General features: G+C 46.6%; 2 protein-coding genes across 9 annotated transcripts in view; one reads left to right on the forward strand and one right to left on the reverse strand.

Moving 5' to 3' along the window:
• The window catches only part of LOC139988526 (protein Wnt-6), a 54258-nt gene extending 49017 nt beyond the window's left edge, over positions 1 to 5241 (reverse strand). For all 3 annotated transcript variants that reach the window (XM_072006084.1, XM_072006083.1, XM_072006081.1), the window contains exon 1: positions 5036 to 5241. The gene's annotated coding sequence lies outside the window, so the exon portion shown is untranslated. The remainder of the gene's footprint in view (positions 1 to 5035) is intronic.
• On the forward strand, positions 833 to 17213 carry Ninac (STKc_myosinIII_N_like and MYSc_Myo21 domain-containing protein ninaC). 6 transcript variants are annotated; one of them, XM_072006073.1, is made up of 24 exons: positions 833 to 984; positions 5536 to 5772; positions 5850 to 6031; positions 7581 to 7685; positions 9890 to 10278; positions 10353 to 10443; positions 10520 to 10615; positions 10683 to 10868; positions 10940 to 11128; positions 11204 to 11403; positions 11590 to 11930; positions 11992 to 12202; positions 12267 to 12408; positions 12480 to 12941; positions 13129 to 13418; positions 13548 to 13810; positions 13944 to 14018; positions 14173 to 14354; positions 14436 to 14632; positions 14991 to 15091; positions 15626 to 15843; positions 15904 to 16103; positions 16181 to 16271; positions 16346 to 17213. In XM_072006073.1, exons 2-24 carry the CDS (start codon positions 5559 to 5561, stop codon positions 16679 to 16681), a joined length of 4761 nt encoding a protein of 1586 aa, XP_071862174.1. In that variant the 5' UTR covers positions 833 to 984; positions 5536 to 5558; the 3' UTR covers positions 16682 to 17213. The 6 variants fall into 6 exon arrangements, 4 of the variants coding, with proteins under 4 accessions (XP_071862174.1, XP_071862178.1, XP_071862177.1 ...); XM_072006074.1 differs by lacking the exon at positions 833 to 984 and adding an exon at positions 5176 to 5191; XR_011800153.1 differs by lacking the exon at positions 16346 to 17213 and having other exon boundaries at positions 15714 to 15843.
• Positions 17214 to 17505: the final 292 nt, after the last annotated feature.

The raw sequence follows: 17505 nt of genomic DNA on the forward strand, positions 1-17505 counted from the left end.
CAACCTCTCGATCGATCGACAACTTCCATTACGACGCGATCAGACGATGGGAACAGACGGTGGAACGTGATTTTCTCGATAATTACGTGAACAAAAAGAAATCTCGAGAAACTGTTTGATCGAGATTAGCGTTTGGTTTGCACGAAACCCACGCGAGAGCCTTGCAAGGAGATGCGTCACGTCGCGTTGCATCGCGCCGTGGCATGACACGTACTCGCATTAACCGCGGCTCCCTTTGACAACTACGTCAGCTAGGACGACCCTGAAGAAGCCACGATAAAGCGCATTAATTTATTGCGCGACCCTCGGCAGATCTTTTTCAAGGCGCATCGATTCAACCAACGAGATTAGAAGCGGGAGAACGACGCGACATTTTTTGCCAGTAGATACCTGTACCTTGACAATTATTCTCGTGCCCTTGCACTTTGTAATTCGCGGCACGTTTGCTACTGTCGAATGCGAAACAACAACGATTGTCTACGCGAATCTTCGTAGACAGCGATAACGATCGTTCTAGGAAGTTTCTCCCTTTTTTATCTTATTCAATCTATTGCTCCTTGATATTGGCGAAAGAGAGAACGAAACTTTCGACGAGACTCGTCGATAATGTGAAAACAACGGTACAATCGAAAATTATGCACTTGATTGACAAAAGAAAAAACTATGAATACTTCCTCGAAAGGAAGCAACAAGAGAGAAAAAGAGAGAGAGAGAGAAAGAGTGAGTCGGAGCTGGACGACGATCTCGCATACGAAATCAATGAGCTAACAGGCTTGCGAGTTAGCAGTTAGTTAATTAAGTCGGCGTTATTGGATCATGGAAGCCAAGCACCCCTCCCCAGCAGCACCCCCTCGACGCAATCGTGACTACCACCCTGCACGAGCGTCGTAGAGCTCGGCTCTTACTCCGGCATACGAGCATTGCGAACATTGCGAGGGTGGACGCCGCAGGGCCTGCACAACCTGCCAGACGTTTTAATTAGAGGTGAGTTTCATCGCGAGCCAACGCTAAGAGCATCCCTCCCCTGTTACTTGTCCCTTACGAGTAAGTGTTTTGCACCTTCCGTGAAAACCCTTCGTTTCGTCCGTTGCTAGATCTTTACACAGGCAAACTCCTCTCTAGCGTGTCGACTCTCCGAAATCCGATGAAAAGAACCAGCGACGAGCCGTCGAGAAAATTCGTGCGATCGAATAAGCCGCGTAAACAGCCAGCCAGTGATCTCGTTCTCGTCAGATTCGCCCTTCCGATCGGTCGCCAAAAAATTCCCGCTTGTTAGTTTAATTACGCGACGACTCTTTCCACGCCTCGTGGGTCTAATCACCTCGTGGATCAACGTGATCTCGATTCGAAATACGATCGTTCGACGAACGAGTGAAGTTTCACCGTATATTCCGATTACGTGCACTTATTCCGAGCCCGATCGAACACAGAAGGAGTCGTATTATCGCGAACGACCTCGAAATGACACGAGATCGCGAACTTCGCTGCCGAGACGCCGTTATCGTTTTCGGATCGCGAATAATGCCGCAATTAACAAGTTTCGCTCGAAGGTCGGAATAGAGAGAGAGAGACAAAGAGTTGGTGAAAAGGAGAGGAAGGGAGGAAAAGAGAAGAGACTGTAAGAAGCATGTCCATGAGAAGGAGAAGGAAGAAGAGGAGGAAGAAGAAGAAGAGGAGGAAGAAAAGGAGGGGAATAGTGGAAAGAGGAAAGAAGGTGTATATGCGATGTGCTTTACGTTCCACGGTGCGCGTCTCGAAGGTGCCGGAACATGTGTTTCAGGATGTTTTGCCACGAGAAAAAGAGAGAAATCCGTAAATACAAAGAGAACGGGAGAAGACGGAAGGTAGCTGAGCTGCGAGCCCCGCGGAGAACGTTCGTCTCGTAGCGGTGCAGCTACCGTGGAGGTAAATCCAGGCAGGTGTCGTTTCGAACCAACTTCGGCCGAGCAAGAATGACGAAGACGGACACGCGGTAGTTGGACCGACGTATCGGTATTTCTAACGAGAACGAGAAGGAAGATGAAAAAAAGAAAGGACAAGAGGTACATTGTGGTAAGACAAGATCGAAAGAAAGAGACGAGGGAATCGTAAGCGCGAGCCGCGAGCTCGAGGAGAATATAGCGGAAAGTTAAATGTTGCATGAGCTTCGAGGAAGAAGAACAGCGGCGAGATTCTCGGTATCGATTAACCCCCTGACGGAAATAACGTACGACCGACAACGAACGAGTGATTTTTCGAGCCTGGCTCGATCGCGAGAATAGCGACACCTCCGCCTCGGAATCCCAAAGAGGAGAACGCGTTATCTGCCGAAAGGATCGATCTTCGAGAATCTGTAAAAGGTAGCGGAGAGAAAGAGAGGGAAGCAGAGGGAAGCAAAGGGAAACAAGGAGAGAACGGAGTGCAAGAAGCGGAAGCCTCGTGCCTCATGGGGAAAACACCGCGTCTCGTCTGCCACCGAGATCCGCGTACCTCGACGATCCGTCTGCCTCGTCGATCGGCGAGCTTCGATATCGTCGCGCGTACCGATACGCGACGACGTCGGTACACCAGTTTTTCCGCAAAGAACGAGAGGCGGCGTGATAGCCGACGAAACGGGAATCGATCGCCGAATCAAGAGAACGACGATTTGCGTTTACTAGTTTTTCCGATTAACGAGGTGAGACGCGTTGTGTTTAAAGGTACGATGATTCTGCGAAGAAACAGAAAAGTGAGAGAACAAGCCACTTGTCACCAGTTTACCGTACTTTCCGGCGAAAGGAGTGTCGAACCCTTTTCAACCGGTCCGAACCGGTCGGCTGCCGATCGTTTTCGGCTTCTACGCCTCTTTTTCTTCCTCTTCTTCTTCTTCTTCCACCGCCACTACTGGCGTTGCTGCTTCTTCCCAGGGATTCGCGGTGCTAACATTCCGGCGCTATAGCAGGAGACCTTCCTCGGCCAACGGATATCGACTTTCCCACACGGTTCTTTTCGGGGAGTTTGCGTTCGAAACTTCGAACCCGCCCAACTTTCGTTTCGCTTCGCTTAGTCTTATCGGCAGCGAAGGGAGATGGGCGCGGGAGTAGAAGAAATAGGTCGACCGACGATAGAAGCGACGAAGGTAACGAAAGCGTCCGAGGTGACCGAGATGACGGGCGAAGGAGATGGTCGTCGATCGAGAACAGCCGATTTTCGATTCGACCGGAGGATCGTGCAGGTCCGCGAAACTTTCCCACAACGATCGTTTCGTCGCCCCCACGCTCGTTCCCTTTTAAAGAGCGCGAGCCCTACACAGGTTCGCCTCGGAAGAAGAAAAGAGAGAGGACGTGACTCGCGGACCAGCGCGAGAACGAAGACGAAGAGAAAGAACCGATGGACCGAGTGGCACGGAAAGCTTTTTCTGAAATCACAGGACCCGTCCTTACCTCGCTACCCTTCTTCCTTTCTTCTCGTTCGTCTTCTCGCGACGCGCAGTCGGGCATCAATAATTTAACGCCCTGTCGTACCGATAAACCTGCACCGCTCGACGACCAACAACGAGGAAAAGGAAGAAGCAGAAGGGGAAAGAGCGAAGGTGCGCGGCGCTCGTTCGCGAGAGACCACTGAGAAAACTGAGAGGAAGCGAAGGAGCAGCGTCGTATCGCATACGAGCAGAACAGAACAGAACCATCGTGTGGACATCGTGGATCAACCCGAGTTTCTTACGTCCGTTCGTTCACATATAGTCAGTGACGCGTCGCCCTCTCGCTCCATACCTCTCTCATCTTCTTTCTCTCCCTTACCCTTTCTCCCTTTCCCTTTCCCTTTCCCTCTTCGATTACAAGCGGCAAGAAGCGGCAAGAAGCAGCATTACACGAGACACGCCGCGCCGACAAATCGACGGATTATGCTGGACGAGCGCCGACCCACCGGGAATAAATGAATTGGCTAACGACGCGAATCCTCTCGTTACTCACTCCCCCCTCCCATACTATCCCACACCTCACTCTCTCTCTCTCTCTCTCCCCTCTCCTCTCCTATTCTCTCACTCTTCTCTTCCATTTTCGCTTTTCCTTCGCGTTTTCTCGCGGATCAGCGTCTCGAGATTCTTCGAGATTCGATTTCGCGGAATCGTCGTCGCCGGTCGGACCGAGAGAAAGCCCACGCCTCCGACCGAACGAATCGCGGAAACTTAAACGCATTAGTACAGAAAGAGTAATCTGCATTCACCAGAGGCAAGCTGTCGCCAAACGCGACTTATTACCTTGGCGACTCCGCTAATGAATTACGTAACTTAGACTAATGATCCAATAACGAAGAGATTCCAGCTGGCAGTTTCGTGCCAACGAAGCTTATCAACTGCCCACACGCAATAATGGCTATACATAGAGAAAAGCAAAGGTCCATGGAGTCGACCAAAGTAGAACCGCATCGATCGTGTCTTTGGTAAGGCAACTAAGCGAGCCAACCGTAACCCTTACGCAATCCGTAGGATCCGATAAATGGGATGTACATTGCCGTACAGCACTTTCCGCAGCCCTACAAGTACCAGATAAGGTCCGGACGGCGAAAAAAACGACGTAACTGACGTTTGACAATTAATTCGACGTTTCGTATAAAAAAATTCTACCACATTACCGCGTTATCGCGTTATCAGGAACCAACGATGTCAAAGTATCGACAGTGTCTGAAAAACTGTGAAACGTCGTCGTACGATCTATGATCATAGCTGGAAGAGTGAAAGCCACAGAAAACCCGCAAGTTCTACCGTATACTGGCTCGCCCCGACTACATCGCGTTTACCCGGCGAACGACGAATCGGTACAACTGTAACACGGCTCGTTGGTTATCGCAAGATATTCAGAACTCGAAAACAGAATGTTCTATATTCGGCGTTACACGGTAGACAGGAGATGGAGGAGAAACGCGATGATTTCCGATCCAGAACCGAACGCGATATCTTTCGAATTCCTGACGCAACTTTAGCCTTCCCTCGTAGAAGCATTCAGGAAGCAAGCTACTAATTAGCGATTACCACTCGTTCACGCGGCACTCGAGAAAGAATATAATTAGCACTCACCTTTGTGCCGATGCGCCATGAAACCCTCGACCGGCCGAACCTGGCCTCTCGTAAAAAATCCGTAGAGCGTTCTCTTCGAAGAGTCATTCTCGACCATCTCGTCGTTCGAACAGATGGAAAGAGGCACCGGTCCCGCTTTCCCGTGAGTGTGAAGAGGTACGCGACGATCTCTTCCTATGCCGCTGCATCGACGCAAGCACTCTATCCTGGAAACGAGAACAAAATTAATGAACTTTTTGTCGTGCGGTTTCCATGGAATGCACCGAGCAGAGGTTTTTCCTCTATGCAACTCGATCGGAACCGTTTAAATTTTATTTCTTCCCTTCTTTTTCCTCTTGTTTGCCATCCACGATAGAATCATTTCCGATTCTTCTTGATACGTTTCGATCGCGCAATCGTTCGTTCCACCGCTCAAAGCCGCAACTTTTTCTCCTTCTGTTTTCATCTCGCGTTTAACAGAATATCGAACGAGCAATCGTTTTGTTTTTCCGATGTTTCAGACAGCGACGAGAAACGACCGAAAATGAGTGAGTACGGATACGACAGGAGAGGTGGCAGTGAACAGCACAGACGAGGGGGAGGCAGAGGTGAGCACGAAGACGATCTCGACGATCGAGGAAGAAACACCCTGCAGCGTTTCGATAGCATACAGGATCCCGGAAAACGTTATCTGCTCAGAGAGTGCATAGGTTCTGGCGTGTGCGGCGATGTTTACGAAGCGATCGATCAACAAGCCGGTACAGTTTCGCCAATCGGTTTTTACAACTGTCAGTTTCACGATACGTTTTCTTCGGCACGCGTCGTATTCTTACAGGAAACAAGAGAGTCGCCGTGAAGGTGCAGAAACTCACTCCTGAGTCACAATCCCTGATCATCGAGGAATACAAGATTCTTCGTGACTTTGCGTCTCATCCTAATCTGCCAGACTTTTATGGGATTTATCGCAGAAGATCTGGCAAGAAGACGGAGTACGATCAAATATGGTTCGTCATGGAGGTAAGGTTTGCCCGAGGGTTCGTCTCGAAGTTACGGTATTATCGCATACGACGTAAGTGTTATTTGCCTGAAACGTTTATATCGCGTTTGAACATCGATCCCAAGATATACCCCGTAACGCCACTCCTCTAACATCGTAATTCTTCGGAGAAAAAAAGAAAAGTTTGGAGACCGCGAACAGACACGGCATAAGAGGAGCGAGGGTGGGGTTCGGGTGGACGAGGCCGAAGGGGTGGGTGAGGAGAAAGAAGGAAAGAAATAAAGAAAAAAGACGGATGGCAACGGCGATGGAAGAGTTGCTGTACGTACCCATGCCAGGACCCGGAGGCAATTTCAAGCATTTGAGACGGTCGAATACACGGATAATTTACGACACGCGCGGCCATTAAACAATCATTAAACTCGTTCGTGTACGCAGGTGAGCCCTGGCACGTCGCGGCCCTAATTTACGGGTGGACCTCCTCGGTGCGCCCGAAATATTATTACTTATCTCAAGCAAAACGTCGATATTCGATTTAACGTATACGCGTGCACGTTCAACCTTTCTGCTGCTCTCTAAATATCAACGACGTTCCGTTTTTCTTCCTTTGACGCGCCAGCATTCGACACGATATCGCTGTGTTTTCTAATTTAAAATTTACCAATGTGTTTCTATTTGAAAACGAATTTCACGATAGAACGATAAGTTGCTCGTTATCGAGGATTATACAGTCACGAGATAGCGTACGGACGAAGATGGAGAACACGGGTAAAGAAACAGGTGTACAATAGATGGCTTGGCACGGGCAACAAAGAAAATAACGAAGGTTTTGCAAGTCAATCGATCCCGGTAAAAAGCCCGGTAAACGTTCGCGAAGGCAAGACCAGACCGGGAGAGCGGCAGGCAAGGAACAAGCTGGAAAAGAGGAACGACACGCAACGACAATGTAGCTAAGATTTATCGCCGATGGTATTTCATATCGTATCACGGGCAGGTTTTACGGTTGCCAGTAGACCAAGTTTTCGTGCAGCGCTCGATGCGCTTTCGCCCGAAAGAATGCATCGACCGTGTGCATCGCGTGCTTGTTCAGTCCGCTTAAAGCTCGTACTGTACGACTAAGAGCTTCCCAATCCAGATTCACAGACACGAAACCGAACGATGACGAATTTGCCAGAACGCGAATAAAATTCTTGATTTCAGATCCCTAATGAAACTGCGCTAGTCTCGCGTTAGAAATAGAAACAGGAACCGTTAACATCGAATCTTGGATATCGAGATCGCAGGCAATTACGCGAAATCACTAGGAAAATTAAGCTTCTCCTCGAATACTCTTTTGATTTAAATTGCTTCCTCAATTTCGCGGCTAAAGCCAAGCTATCAACGCGACGTACGAAGTGGCGACTCAAATCGAAGATTGCTTTCTTAAGCCGTGATTACGATATAATTTTAAGAATCGGTACATCAGAGTGGCTCTCTCTTACGTATCTTAATATACGCAAACAGCATCCTCCTATAGTCCGCCAGTTTTATCTTCCATTGTCTGTTTAATATTCTTTGTACGATTTGTAGCTCTGCGAGGGTGGCACTGTGATGGATCTCGTGCACGGTCTTCTAGCTATGGACAAGAAAATGCGCGAAGAACACATAGCCTTTATCTTGAAGGAGGTGATCCAGGTAAATTTCGCAAAGTTGATAGAGCCGATAGAGCTGTTAAAGCTGATGAAGCTTGACGAAGCGCTGGAAATACTGCAATTTCTTCGTGTTAGATACTATTTCGCGATAATCCCTACGGGCTTTTCATACGTCGCTTTAATTTGGAACGAACAGCATTTTCGTAATGGTACGAAACCGAAAGCACCGGAGAACAGGATATCCAAAGCAGGTTACCCGAAAGTCGTTACGTATTACGATTCAACTGTAGTAGTATCCTTTGGCATGTTTCAAGTATACCCAGTGTCATTGCGACCAGGCAGGCATAGGCGTCGCAAGTAGAAGAATCATTTTTGATGTTATTCAAGTCGAATGGAAGAAGCTAAAGGAAAGGAAGAGGAGAAGGAGAAGAAAGAATAAAAATGATGTCGGAAAGCGGACAAAGGAAGAGGGAACGAGGTAGTTGGTTCCGTAACGCGATCCGAACGTCTTGCGTGGCGTCGACGAAAGGAGCTGGTCTCGCGCGACGGGGTAACTCGCGACGGCATTCACCGAGTACGTATTCGCTTTTACGTACGCGCAAAACCAGGGAGCACGAGAAAGATCGCGAAAGACGCGCGTCAATGGATCGCATTCTACGGCGTATAAATTACAAATAAGACAGGCGAGATAGCTCGCTAATTAACCTGCTCGCAAATGAAAGGCTGCCCGCTCGTTCGCCCTTCTCCGCGCTGTTCGCACAGCGATCTCTCCGGTTGCATCCAGCGGAGATCAAGAGCGCAAAGACTTCCGTCCCATTCTCCTCTGACGCCGGTACTCGCGTTTCTCTGTCCCAGGAGAAGGCTCGCGCGCGCGCGTTATAGTCAAGGACAGAGTTGGTGATCTCGCGCGCGGCTAAGGATGCATAGGACCTTACACTCGCGGCAGAAACGTAAGAACGAAAAGGATCAACCAAGGAATAACCGAGAATCGCGACACGAGCGAATTGCGAACGTTTCCCGCCTCGAGGTCTATAATTTTACTAGGGAAAGGATTCGCTCGGTCACAATGGGATAATGTTCCATAATTCCGTTCTCTTTCCTCCTGGAATATAATTTACCTTAATATCGTACGAGACGTTTCTCCGACTCGGTATCCTCTCCGGGCGTCGCGACCCGCGAAACAACTACGGAAACCGAACGAACACCAAGGAAACATTTAGAAAAAAAAAAAAAAAATACTGGACACCGGAATGAACAGGTGTCATTTACGCGTCAAACGCTGCAACCTGATCGGCGCCGAGGGTAAAACGCGCGTTTCCGTTTCGAATCGTGCGTCGTTTCCTTTCCGTTCGGTATACCCGAGACGTGCTCGTGACATGGTTCGCGGCTCGGTATCCCTGCAAAAACATCGGGACCGCGTAAAATCGATGGGTTCTGCTAATTATCTTCGCCGTGAGAACTTCATGAACCTGATTCCTCAAACCTCAACGAATTCGCGCGCGAATAACTTCCTACCTTGGATGCTATTTCTCTATATGTTGATGCTACGCTTACGAACCCATCGACCAATCAACTTCTCATACACGCTGCCAAGAGAAGATAGGATCGATGAAACTGTCAAGTAGCATGAAAGGCTAAGCATTCGATGCGCATTACCGTCGCGGCGTCGTCAGTTCGCCGTGTTACGCGTTCGATCGTCTCTAATTTCTCGTACGTTACACGACAGAAGATATGTTACCTCTTGTCCATGTATCGTCTTCGACCCGATTGATTTCCGATCGAATGAAATTATCGGACATCGATGCGTTTTCCGCTTGCAGCGACCATATTTACAGAAGCGTTTTTCAACCTATAGCGCACACGTGCGGGATTTCCTACGTGCTTCGTTCTTCTCATTCTTTGTCTCTCTTTGCTCGTCTTACCATCCTTTCTCGTAAAGTGCACGCAACCCCTTCTTCTTCTCTTCGGACGTCGCCTTCTTGTTCGAGTTGGTACGTGTTCCATGGACCCAGTAGCGATTCGTCCACGGTCGCTCGTGCGGTAAATCAGGCCACGTTGACGTTTAATGCCGGCAAATTACACGCGAAATAAATGCCCGCGAAGGTCGAGGAGGTACCGATGTCTACTCTGCCGACGAAATCGCGTTGCGGAGTATCGAAAGAAGAAGGAAGTCCAAACCAGAGATATTCGATCGCGCTTCGTCGACTCGTCCTCCTTCAAATCTTAAAGAGTCACCCTGTTTCTCAGGCAATGGTTTATCTCAACGAGCACAACGTGATGCACCGTGATATTCGCGGCAGTAATATTTTACTGACCAAAGAAGGAGAAGTGAAGTTGGTCGATTTTGGGCTATCGAAGATGTTCCAAGGTGAAATGGGAAAGAGATATACGTGTATAGGATCGCCGAGTTGGATGGCACCTGAAGTGGCTATGAGCAAAGGCAACAACTCCGAAGGATATGGTAGCAGAGCCGATGTTTGGGCGGTCGGAATTACAGCGATCGAGCTGGCTGACGGAAAGCCACCGTTTCAAGATATGCACCCCACCAGAGCGTTGTTCCAAATAGTTCGAAATCCACCGCCGAATCTATACAGACCGTCCAACTGGTCGCAAAATTTTAACGACTTTATCGCCGAGTACGTTCTCCAAATACGCACGAATTCTACAATTCTACGTTACTGACGTTCGCTTTATTCCAATGTCGTTGCAGATGTCTCGAGAAAAATCCTGAGAACAGACCGTTCATGGCGGAAATAGCCGAACACCCTTTTCTAGCGGATTCACCCGCGAACGATTTTCTGGTAAGGCGGTAAAAAGATTTTCCTGGAACAGCGCGAGTCCGAGTAGAGAAGGTGATAACGAGAACGATGTTTCTAGCTAGCGAAGGAGATCAAGATATTAATGACGGACGTCTGTGCGAAAGGCAAACACATGAGAAGACCGGAAGTAATAGTTCGTAAGGGTTTCCTGAAGGTAACGTTTCGAGCAAACGTGACGCGGTATTGTCACTAGATATACTTTTCTTCTATCTCTCCTCCAGACTCATCAAACAGACCCTCTAGAACCTATGTTCATGGAAGATCTAGCCGCTCTCGAGACGCTCACGGAAGATACGATTTTGGACGAACTACACGAGAGATTGCGGCAAGGTTACTACCACAGCTTTATTGGCGATATCCTTTTGATTTTAAATCCGAACGAGCAACAGGACATTTACGGGTCCGATGTAAGAATCGTGCACCGATCTAACCCGTCAAACGAAATCGTACTAATTTTCGACTCTTCCCTCGATTACAGTATCACACAAAATACCAATTCAAGTCGCGATCGGATAACGCGCCTCACATATACTCTGTAGCCGACAGCGCCTATCAAGATGTGCTGCACAACGAAGAGGCTCAACATATTTTACTAGCCGGCGAGAGCAATTCGGGGAAAACGACCAACCTGATGCACCTTGTTCGACATCTCATGTATCTAGGAAAGGTAAGCGATTATCGGCTGAATCGCGTAAATCGAACAAACTGTTTTTCGACCTGATCGTCGTACGTTTGATTCCAGAGCTTGCAAGACATCGGGGCGAGATTAATACGAGCTATTAAAGTGATTCACGCTTTCAGCAACGCTGCCACGCCTCTAAATCCTAATTCGACCAGGTGCGTGCTGGAATTGGAGACAACATACGGAAGTTCTGGCAAAGCCTCCGGCGTCATATTTTGGTTATATCAGTTAGAGAAGTGGCGAGTTTCTACCCACGACAGGTTAATATCGTGATCTGCTATTTAGGCTAGCGCGCATTAGGTTGTTCCATTACTGGATTCTGTGCAACTAAAACTAGCAATTTACTCGTATGTTAGATTTCGAGATTGCGTTGCAACTTTAGCGGTAGATCTAATCGTACGTTTATCGATTGGTCACGGTAGTCGCGAGATATATCTTCTCGACAGGAATCAATCGAATTTTCACGTGCTGTACTACTTTTACGACGGCCTCGACGCCATAAGCAAGTTGAAACAGTATCATCTACCACCGGGAAGAAGGATGCGATACCTCAGAATAAGCGAGAAAGGAACGGAGAGGAAACGATCGTTCAAAGTTCGAAACGATCCACGCGGGAACGTGGCTAAGTTCGAAGAACTCAAGGAAAATCTGACCATCTTAGAAATGGAAGAGTATTGCGAAACTATCTGGAAGATATTAGCAGCGATTTTAAATCTGGGAGAAATTCGTTTCGTCGAAGGTAACAACGGGGAAGCTGATATGGACAACAACGATGCGGCCAACAGAGGTATGAAATATCAATATTTTATCCGTAAAAGTTTATATTTAAATGACTTTTCGTATTTCAGTCGCCCAACTTCTTAACCTAGACGAGAAGAAATTTAATTGGGCGTTGCTTAATTATTGCGTAATCGTAAAAGGAAATGCCGTACGTAGAAGGCACAGTTGCGAGGAAGCGAAAGAAGCGAGGGACGTATTAGCTAACACGATCTATCAGCGATTGGTCGACTGGATAACGAATACTATCAATTTCAAGTTTACGGTTACTCGTGCTCTATTGTGAGTTTCAAAACGAAATTGATTAACAAAATGGAATTATCTAAAATATATGCGTACCTTCCAGCGGTGACAAATATGCGATTAACATAATGGACATGTTTGGATTCGAGTGCTTCGCGGCCAACCGACTGGAGCAGTTAGTGGTAAACACCATGAACGAACAAATGCAGTGTTATTACAACCAAAGGATATTCGCTTGGGAAATGGTAAGGTTTCGTGAAAAATTCTATACGAATTTCTAGGCGGATAAGATTCTTGTAACGATCTTGGTCCATAGCAAGAACAAGAAGAAGAAGATATACCGATGCAACGTTTGCACTTTTACGACAACAAAGACGCGATAGATCAATTAATGAGCAGAGATAGAGGTTTATTCAGTATAATCGATAATGCATCGAAAAATATGCTCGATTATCAATATATCATAAACAAAATCCAGCAACGATCGGGCAATGTTTATATAAAACCGGTGAGTTCTCACGAATTTACGGTCGCTCATTACACAGGGAAATTGCTTTACGACGCTAGCGAGATTGCCGAGAAGAATCGCGACTTCCTTCCTCCGGAAATAATCGAAACGTTCAGGCAATCGTCCATCGAAACGGTGAAAGAACTGTTCACGAACAAACTGACGAAAGCTGGGAATTTGACCGTTGTCGTTGACCATCCGAAAATTGCGGAAAAGAAGACGAGTAAAGGCAAATGGGGCGCGCTCATGCAGGAAACGTCGAAACCAAGGGTGAGATTGCTTAATATAATTTCAATGTCTGGTAATTCGTAAAAATAAAATAAATGTAGAGAGATGTAAAACGAAAAGCGGAAAAGTAAAAGAAAGCGATACGCTATAATCGACGGTCTACCGAAGAAATGGAAAGAATCGAAATGTAAAAGTTGTGATCACCTCGCGATTATTATTTTATAAACAGAAGTATAACACCGCATCCCGAGGGCAATACTCCCAGACACGGAAATTGAGAACGTGCGCGGCTACCTTTAAATCCACCAGCCTCGAAATCCTTAAGAACCTTTCGGCAGGTGGCGGAAGTAGTGGTATCCATTTCATCAGGTGCATAAGATCCGATCTCGAAGGGGCGCCTCGTGGTTTTTATCGAGACGTTGTCAGACAACAGATCAGAGCGTTGGCTGTCCTTGACACTGCCAGAGCCAGGCAACGTGGTTACCCACATAGAATATCTTTCCCAGAATTTCTTCGAAGGTAATCTCCTCGAGTATCCTCGTAGATTCGTTCCGGTCACCAGATTATCAGATAAAAATATTATCAGATAATCATCTATCAGATAATCATTTGTCAGATAAAAATAATCCTTTCTTAATCCCTGCTTAGGTACCAATTCCTGGCTTTCGATTTCGACGAGAATGTCGAGATTACCAAAGATAACTGTCGATTGCTACTGATCAGATTAAAAATGGAAGGCTGGATAATTGGGAAAACTAAAGTGTTTCTAAAGTATTACAACGAAGAATACCTTTCGAGGTTGTACGAGACTCAGGTGAAAAAGATAGTAAAAGTTCAATGCATGATGAGGGCTTTTTTGGCACGCAAAAACATGGCATCGAAGATCACGAAGAGCGTAAAGAAAGAAGTTGGTAGGTAAACTGTTTGTCAGGAGAAGCAAGATCGAATGCGAGCCGATTCTACCCATTCCGCCGCGTTTTTCGCTTTTCGAGAGGCCCGTACTTCTTCCATCCCTGTCGAGAAATTTAACGAGTATTTTTTCAGTGAAGAAAGCGTCTATAAACAAGGACGAATCGGTGGACATGTCGGAAGATCAGGCAGCGTTGATGATTCAAAAAGGTAGGGAGCGGGTGAAGAAAAAGAAGCGAGCGAGAAAAGAGATTTGATTTTTGACGAGCCTAATAGTTGCTATTTTCATTCGTGTATTCGATTAATTCGCTCACGACGTTTCTCGAGAATTGTATGATCAAGCGGTTTCTTATATGAAAAATAGCATACAGGGGGCACGTAGTGAGGAAGGAGACAGCGCCTCTTCTGGGGAAGGGGAAGATGAATCCGGAAACGATGGACATGATGAAATTCTACAGCAGCAAGTGGAGGTCGAAGAGCGTGTTCCAAGTCCTCCTACGTTACCGTGCAGCCCGCTATCAAGACCTCGTGCAGTTCTCGCAACAAGTGAGTGATTTTTATTTCCAATGTGAGAACAGAGTAGATAGCTTTCCGAGTGGTTTCATTGTAAATTTTGTTCACAAACAGGTGCATCTGTTCAATCAAGCGATAGTAGCATCTCTCACGACGACGAATGAACAAATATCCATAGATCGAGTAGATACAAACGTTTCCACGTCCGCGTATTTAGGCCAGTTGAAACCACCCCAAGTGCACAAGTTACCTTTCAACTTTCATCAAGAGTTACCTTTTCCCGATATGAAGAGGGGAATGGGAGGTGTAGGGTGAGTCAATTTTACGCTCTTCTCCTACCAATATTGTATGTCGACCCTCACCATTAGACTTCATTCACCATTAATCGCATCGTATGTAGCTGACGCATAATTTTCTATGTTTTGTTCGCGTTTTATTAAGAACCAACCGCAAAGAAATTTACGCAAAAGGCAAGAGATGAAACGTGTTAACACGTTTTTCATGTTTCTTGCTTGTTTTTGTCCCACGTGTTCCGCGTTGCACTTTATGTACGCACGCTGTTTTGCCATTATTTTTCGTTCTCCGTTGTGCCGTCTCTATCTCGAGGTAAGAGTCGTTTAAGAACTCTTCGGAGACTTGTGGCGTCAACTGAGAAATACGTTCTCGCAGATCCGCGTCGTCATCGGCGTCTGACGATGAGCACGAAGCCTGGGACGCGCCATTACGGAGACAAACAGTGCCGTGGGCCAACAGGAAGAGTCGTACCAGAGGTGCCTATCACATTTTGTTTCGCTCAGGCGAGATGCATCGATACCGATACTCGCTTCTACACTTTTATCAACGCGAAAACGAAACTCTTTTTCATATCTTTTTCGTACATTTCAAATATCATTCTTCTTTCTTTCTGCCCGATCCAAGTTCGTCGAGTACGCATACAGGGTGCACCGGATACGCGTTCTCCGAATAGTAATCTACTCCTTAAATTCAAACAAACGATAACGATTCCGATTCCGTGACACTCTGTGTATGTAGCTCGGCCGATTCAGCGCGTTTTCATCAAATTCCCTTTCTCTTTCAGTCGTAATTACGATCAGTTCAGCCGATTAATCGCATAATTAGTAACTAATTTCGAATCGTCGATAGCGATCAATTGTCACGCAAGATTATTTCGTTTAAGAGATTCGTGTTGGGCGTCGAAAAAGAGTACAAAAGAACACGAAAAAGATCTCAATTACCTGAGGCGAGTGACGACTCTTTTTCTCGGAGAGAACTCACTCCCCATCGGATTGCTCTGCATTTTTCAGACGTCGAGGTTCAAACAACGAACTCGCCACAGCGAGTGGCGCAATCGGGCACCGAGGGACAGAGTCTGATCGACACTCCGTTTTCCAGAGACCCGAACATCTCGGTCCGATGTCCACCCGAAGAATCGTCCCAGAACAGAATGGGTAACTCTGGATTTCAACATCATTCGAGCAATCGTAGTCCTGTACCTCCTGCTAACGCTCATAATCCTCGCTCAGTAAGTTTCGCTATCGACTTATTTATCGCCGTCATATCTCCTGGCCATCTCTCTTTTCAGAATTACGATAGTACCGGATCGATACGCTCTAGAAAACACGCACCGCCTCCACCTGTTCCGTTCAATCAATCGCAACCACCCTTGACACGCAGTGCCGACAATTATAGCTCGGATATTCGAAGTAAAAGCAACGTAGATACCGGTAGCCACGATTGGGAATACGAAGATAAAACTAACAGGAGTAGCGGCAATGTCAATCGGTTCGTTCACGCTAAGTTAAGTCGAACTATTGTTATCAGACGATCTTGAGGAAAATTTCTTTTCGTTTTCGTTTTAGCATCAATCCGATTCAGGAACTACAGATGATCGGCCGTAAAAGTAACACTGACGGTAACGAAGACAACGATGAACCACCGTTCAACTTTCAGGTGAGACAAGGAAAAACAATTACACAGACGCGTACGTAAGTGTTCCATCTAATCGTCGACGTTGATTCGAACAGGCGATGTTGAGAAAAACGAGCCATCATCGAGCGTCGATGAAGCGTACACCCGTTTACGACAGCTACTCTCATTCTCCGTCACCACTGCCAGGTTCAGGATATCGTGGGAATCGCGAAAACGAGTCGCACGTTGTATACAGAAGCGGAGGTAGTCGCAGAGATTCTCCCGAATGGAGTCCCAACGAAATGGTCAGAATGTCTGAAAAATATGCGAAGGAGGGAGCCTGGGGAGAAGATCGGACGGATACCGGGGGTCGAAGCAACGTGGTCTCGGAAAGTGTCACCGAAGAAATTGCACCGGGAATCGTTATCGAAGGTTACGTGGCCGAATTGTAAAATTCGAGCCAACGACGAAAACTCCTTATGTATCGAACCACGGTAAAAACTGGACTAGTTGGAATTGCTAATACCGCGAGAAAAAAAGAGAAGCCTGCAAGGTACCTGTAGCTGTCCCGATGGAAACAAATGCACGACTCGTATGATTTGAAAGAACGATACCCAATCCACTAACGTTGCTGACTCGGAGAGAAATTTTTTTATCCACAAATATGTACATACGTATATTTTTTTAATACTTTCCTTCTTTTGTCTTTTAAATGGAAACAAGTTACCGCAACGATTCGACGATAAACTTCTTTTGTAACTTTCATTCGCGCCCCGAGCGACCATCGCCACTTTTCCCCAATGTACGATAGTTTTCATCGAATGGTTCGTTTTTCTATCTGCCTGCCTTCTCCAACAGTTAGCAATGCTCCTTACCAATGTGCGATATACGACCATTATTTTTTTATTGGCCTCGGACAAATATACACACACACACACATACGCAAACATACACTCTTGTTCAACCGTTAACGGGTGTTTGCATTATTACAAAACGAAAGAAATAATAATAGGAAATCATTTTCAAAAAAAGTTACAACAATGTACGAGAATATCATACAATGAACAGGATGCCAAAGGTACTTAAGGGTTTATGTTTAAATTCGCTTTCATACGCTTCATTGCACGCAATGATACTCATTCGCGAAAGAATCGAATTATTATCAACAAAGTGCACCCCGCACGACCGGTTCTATTGCATAGCACGAAACTCCTGTCACTTTTACGAAGTACATATATAGTATTTATAAAAATGTCAACTGACTGATGCACGAATG

Source organism: Bombus fervidus, chromosome 6, assembly GCF_041682495.2.
Source record: "Bombus fervidus isolate BK054 chromosome 6, iyBomFerv1, whole genome shotgun sequence".
NCBI classification, from domain to species: Eukaryota; Metazoa; Arthropoda; class Insecta; order Hymenoptera; family Apidae; genus Bombus; species Bombus fervidus.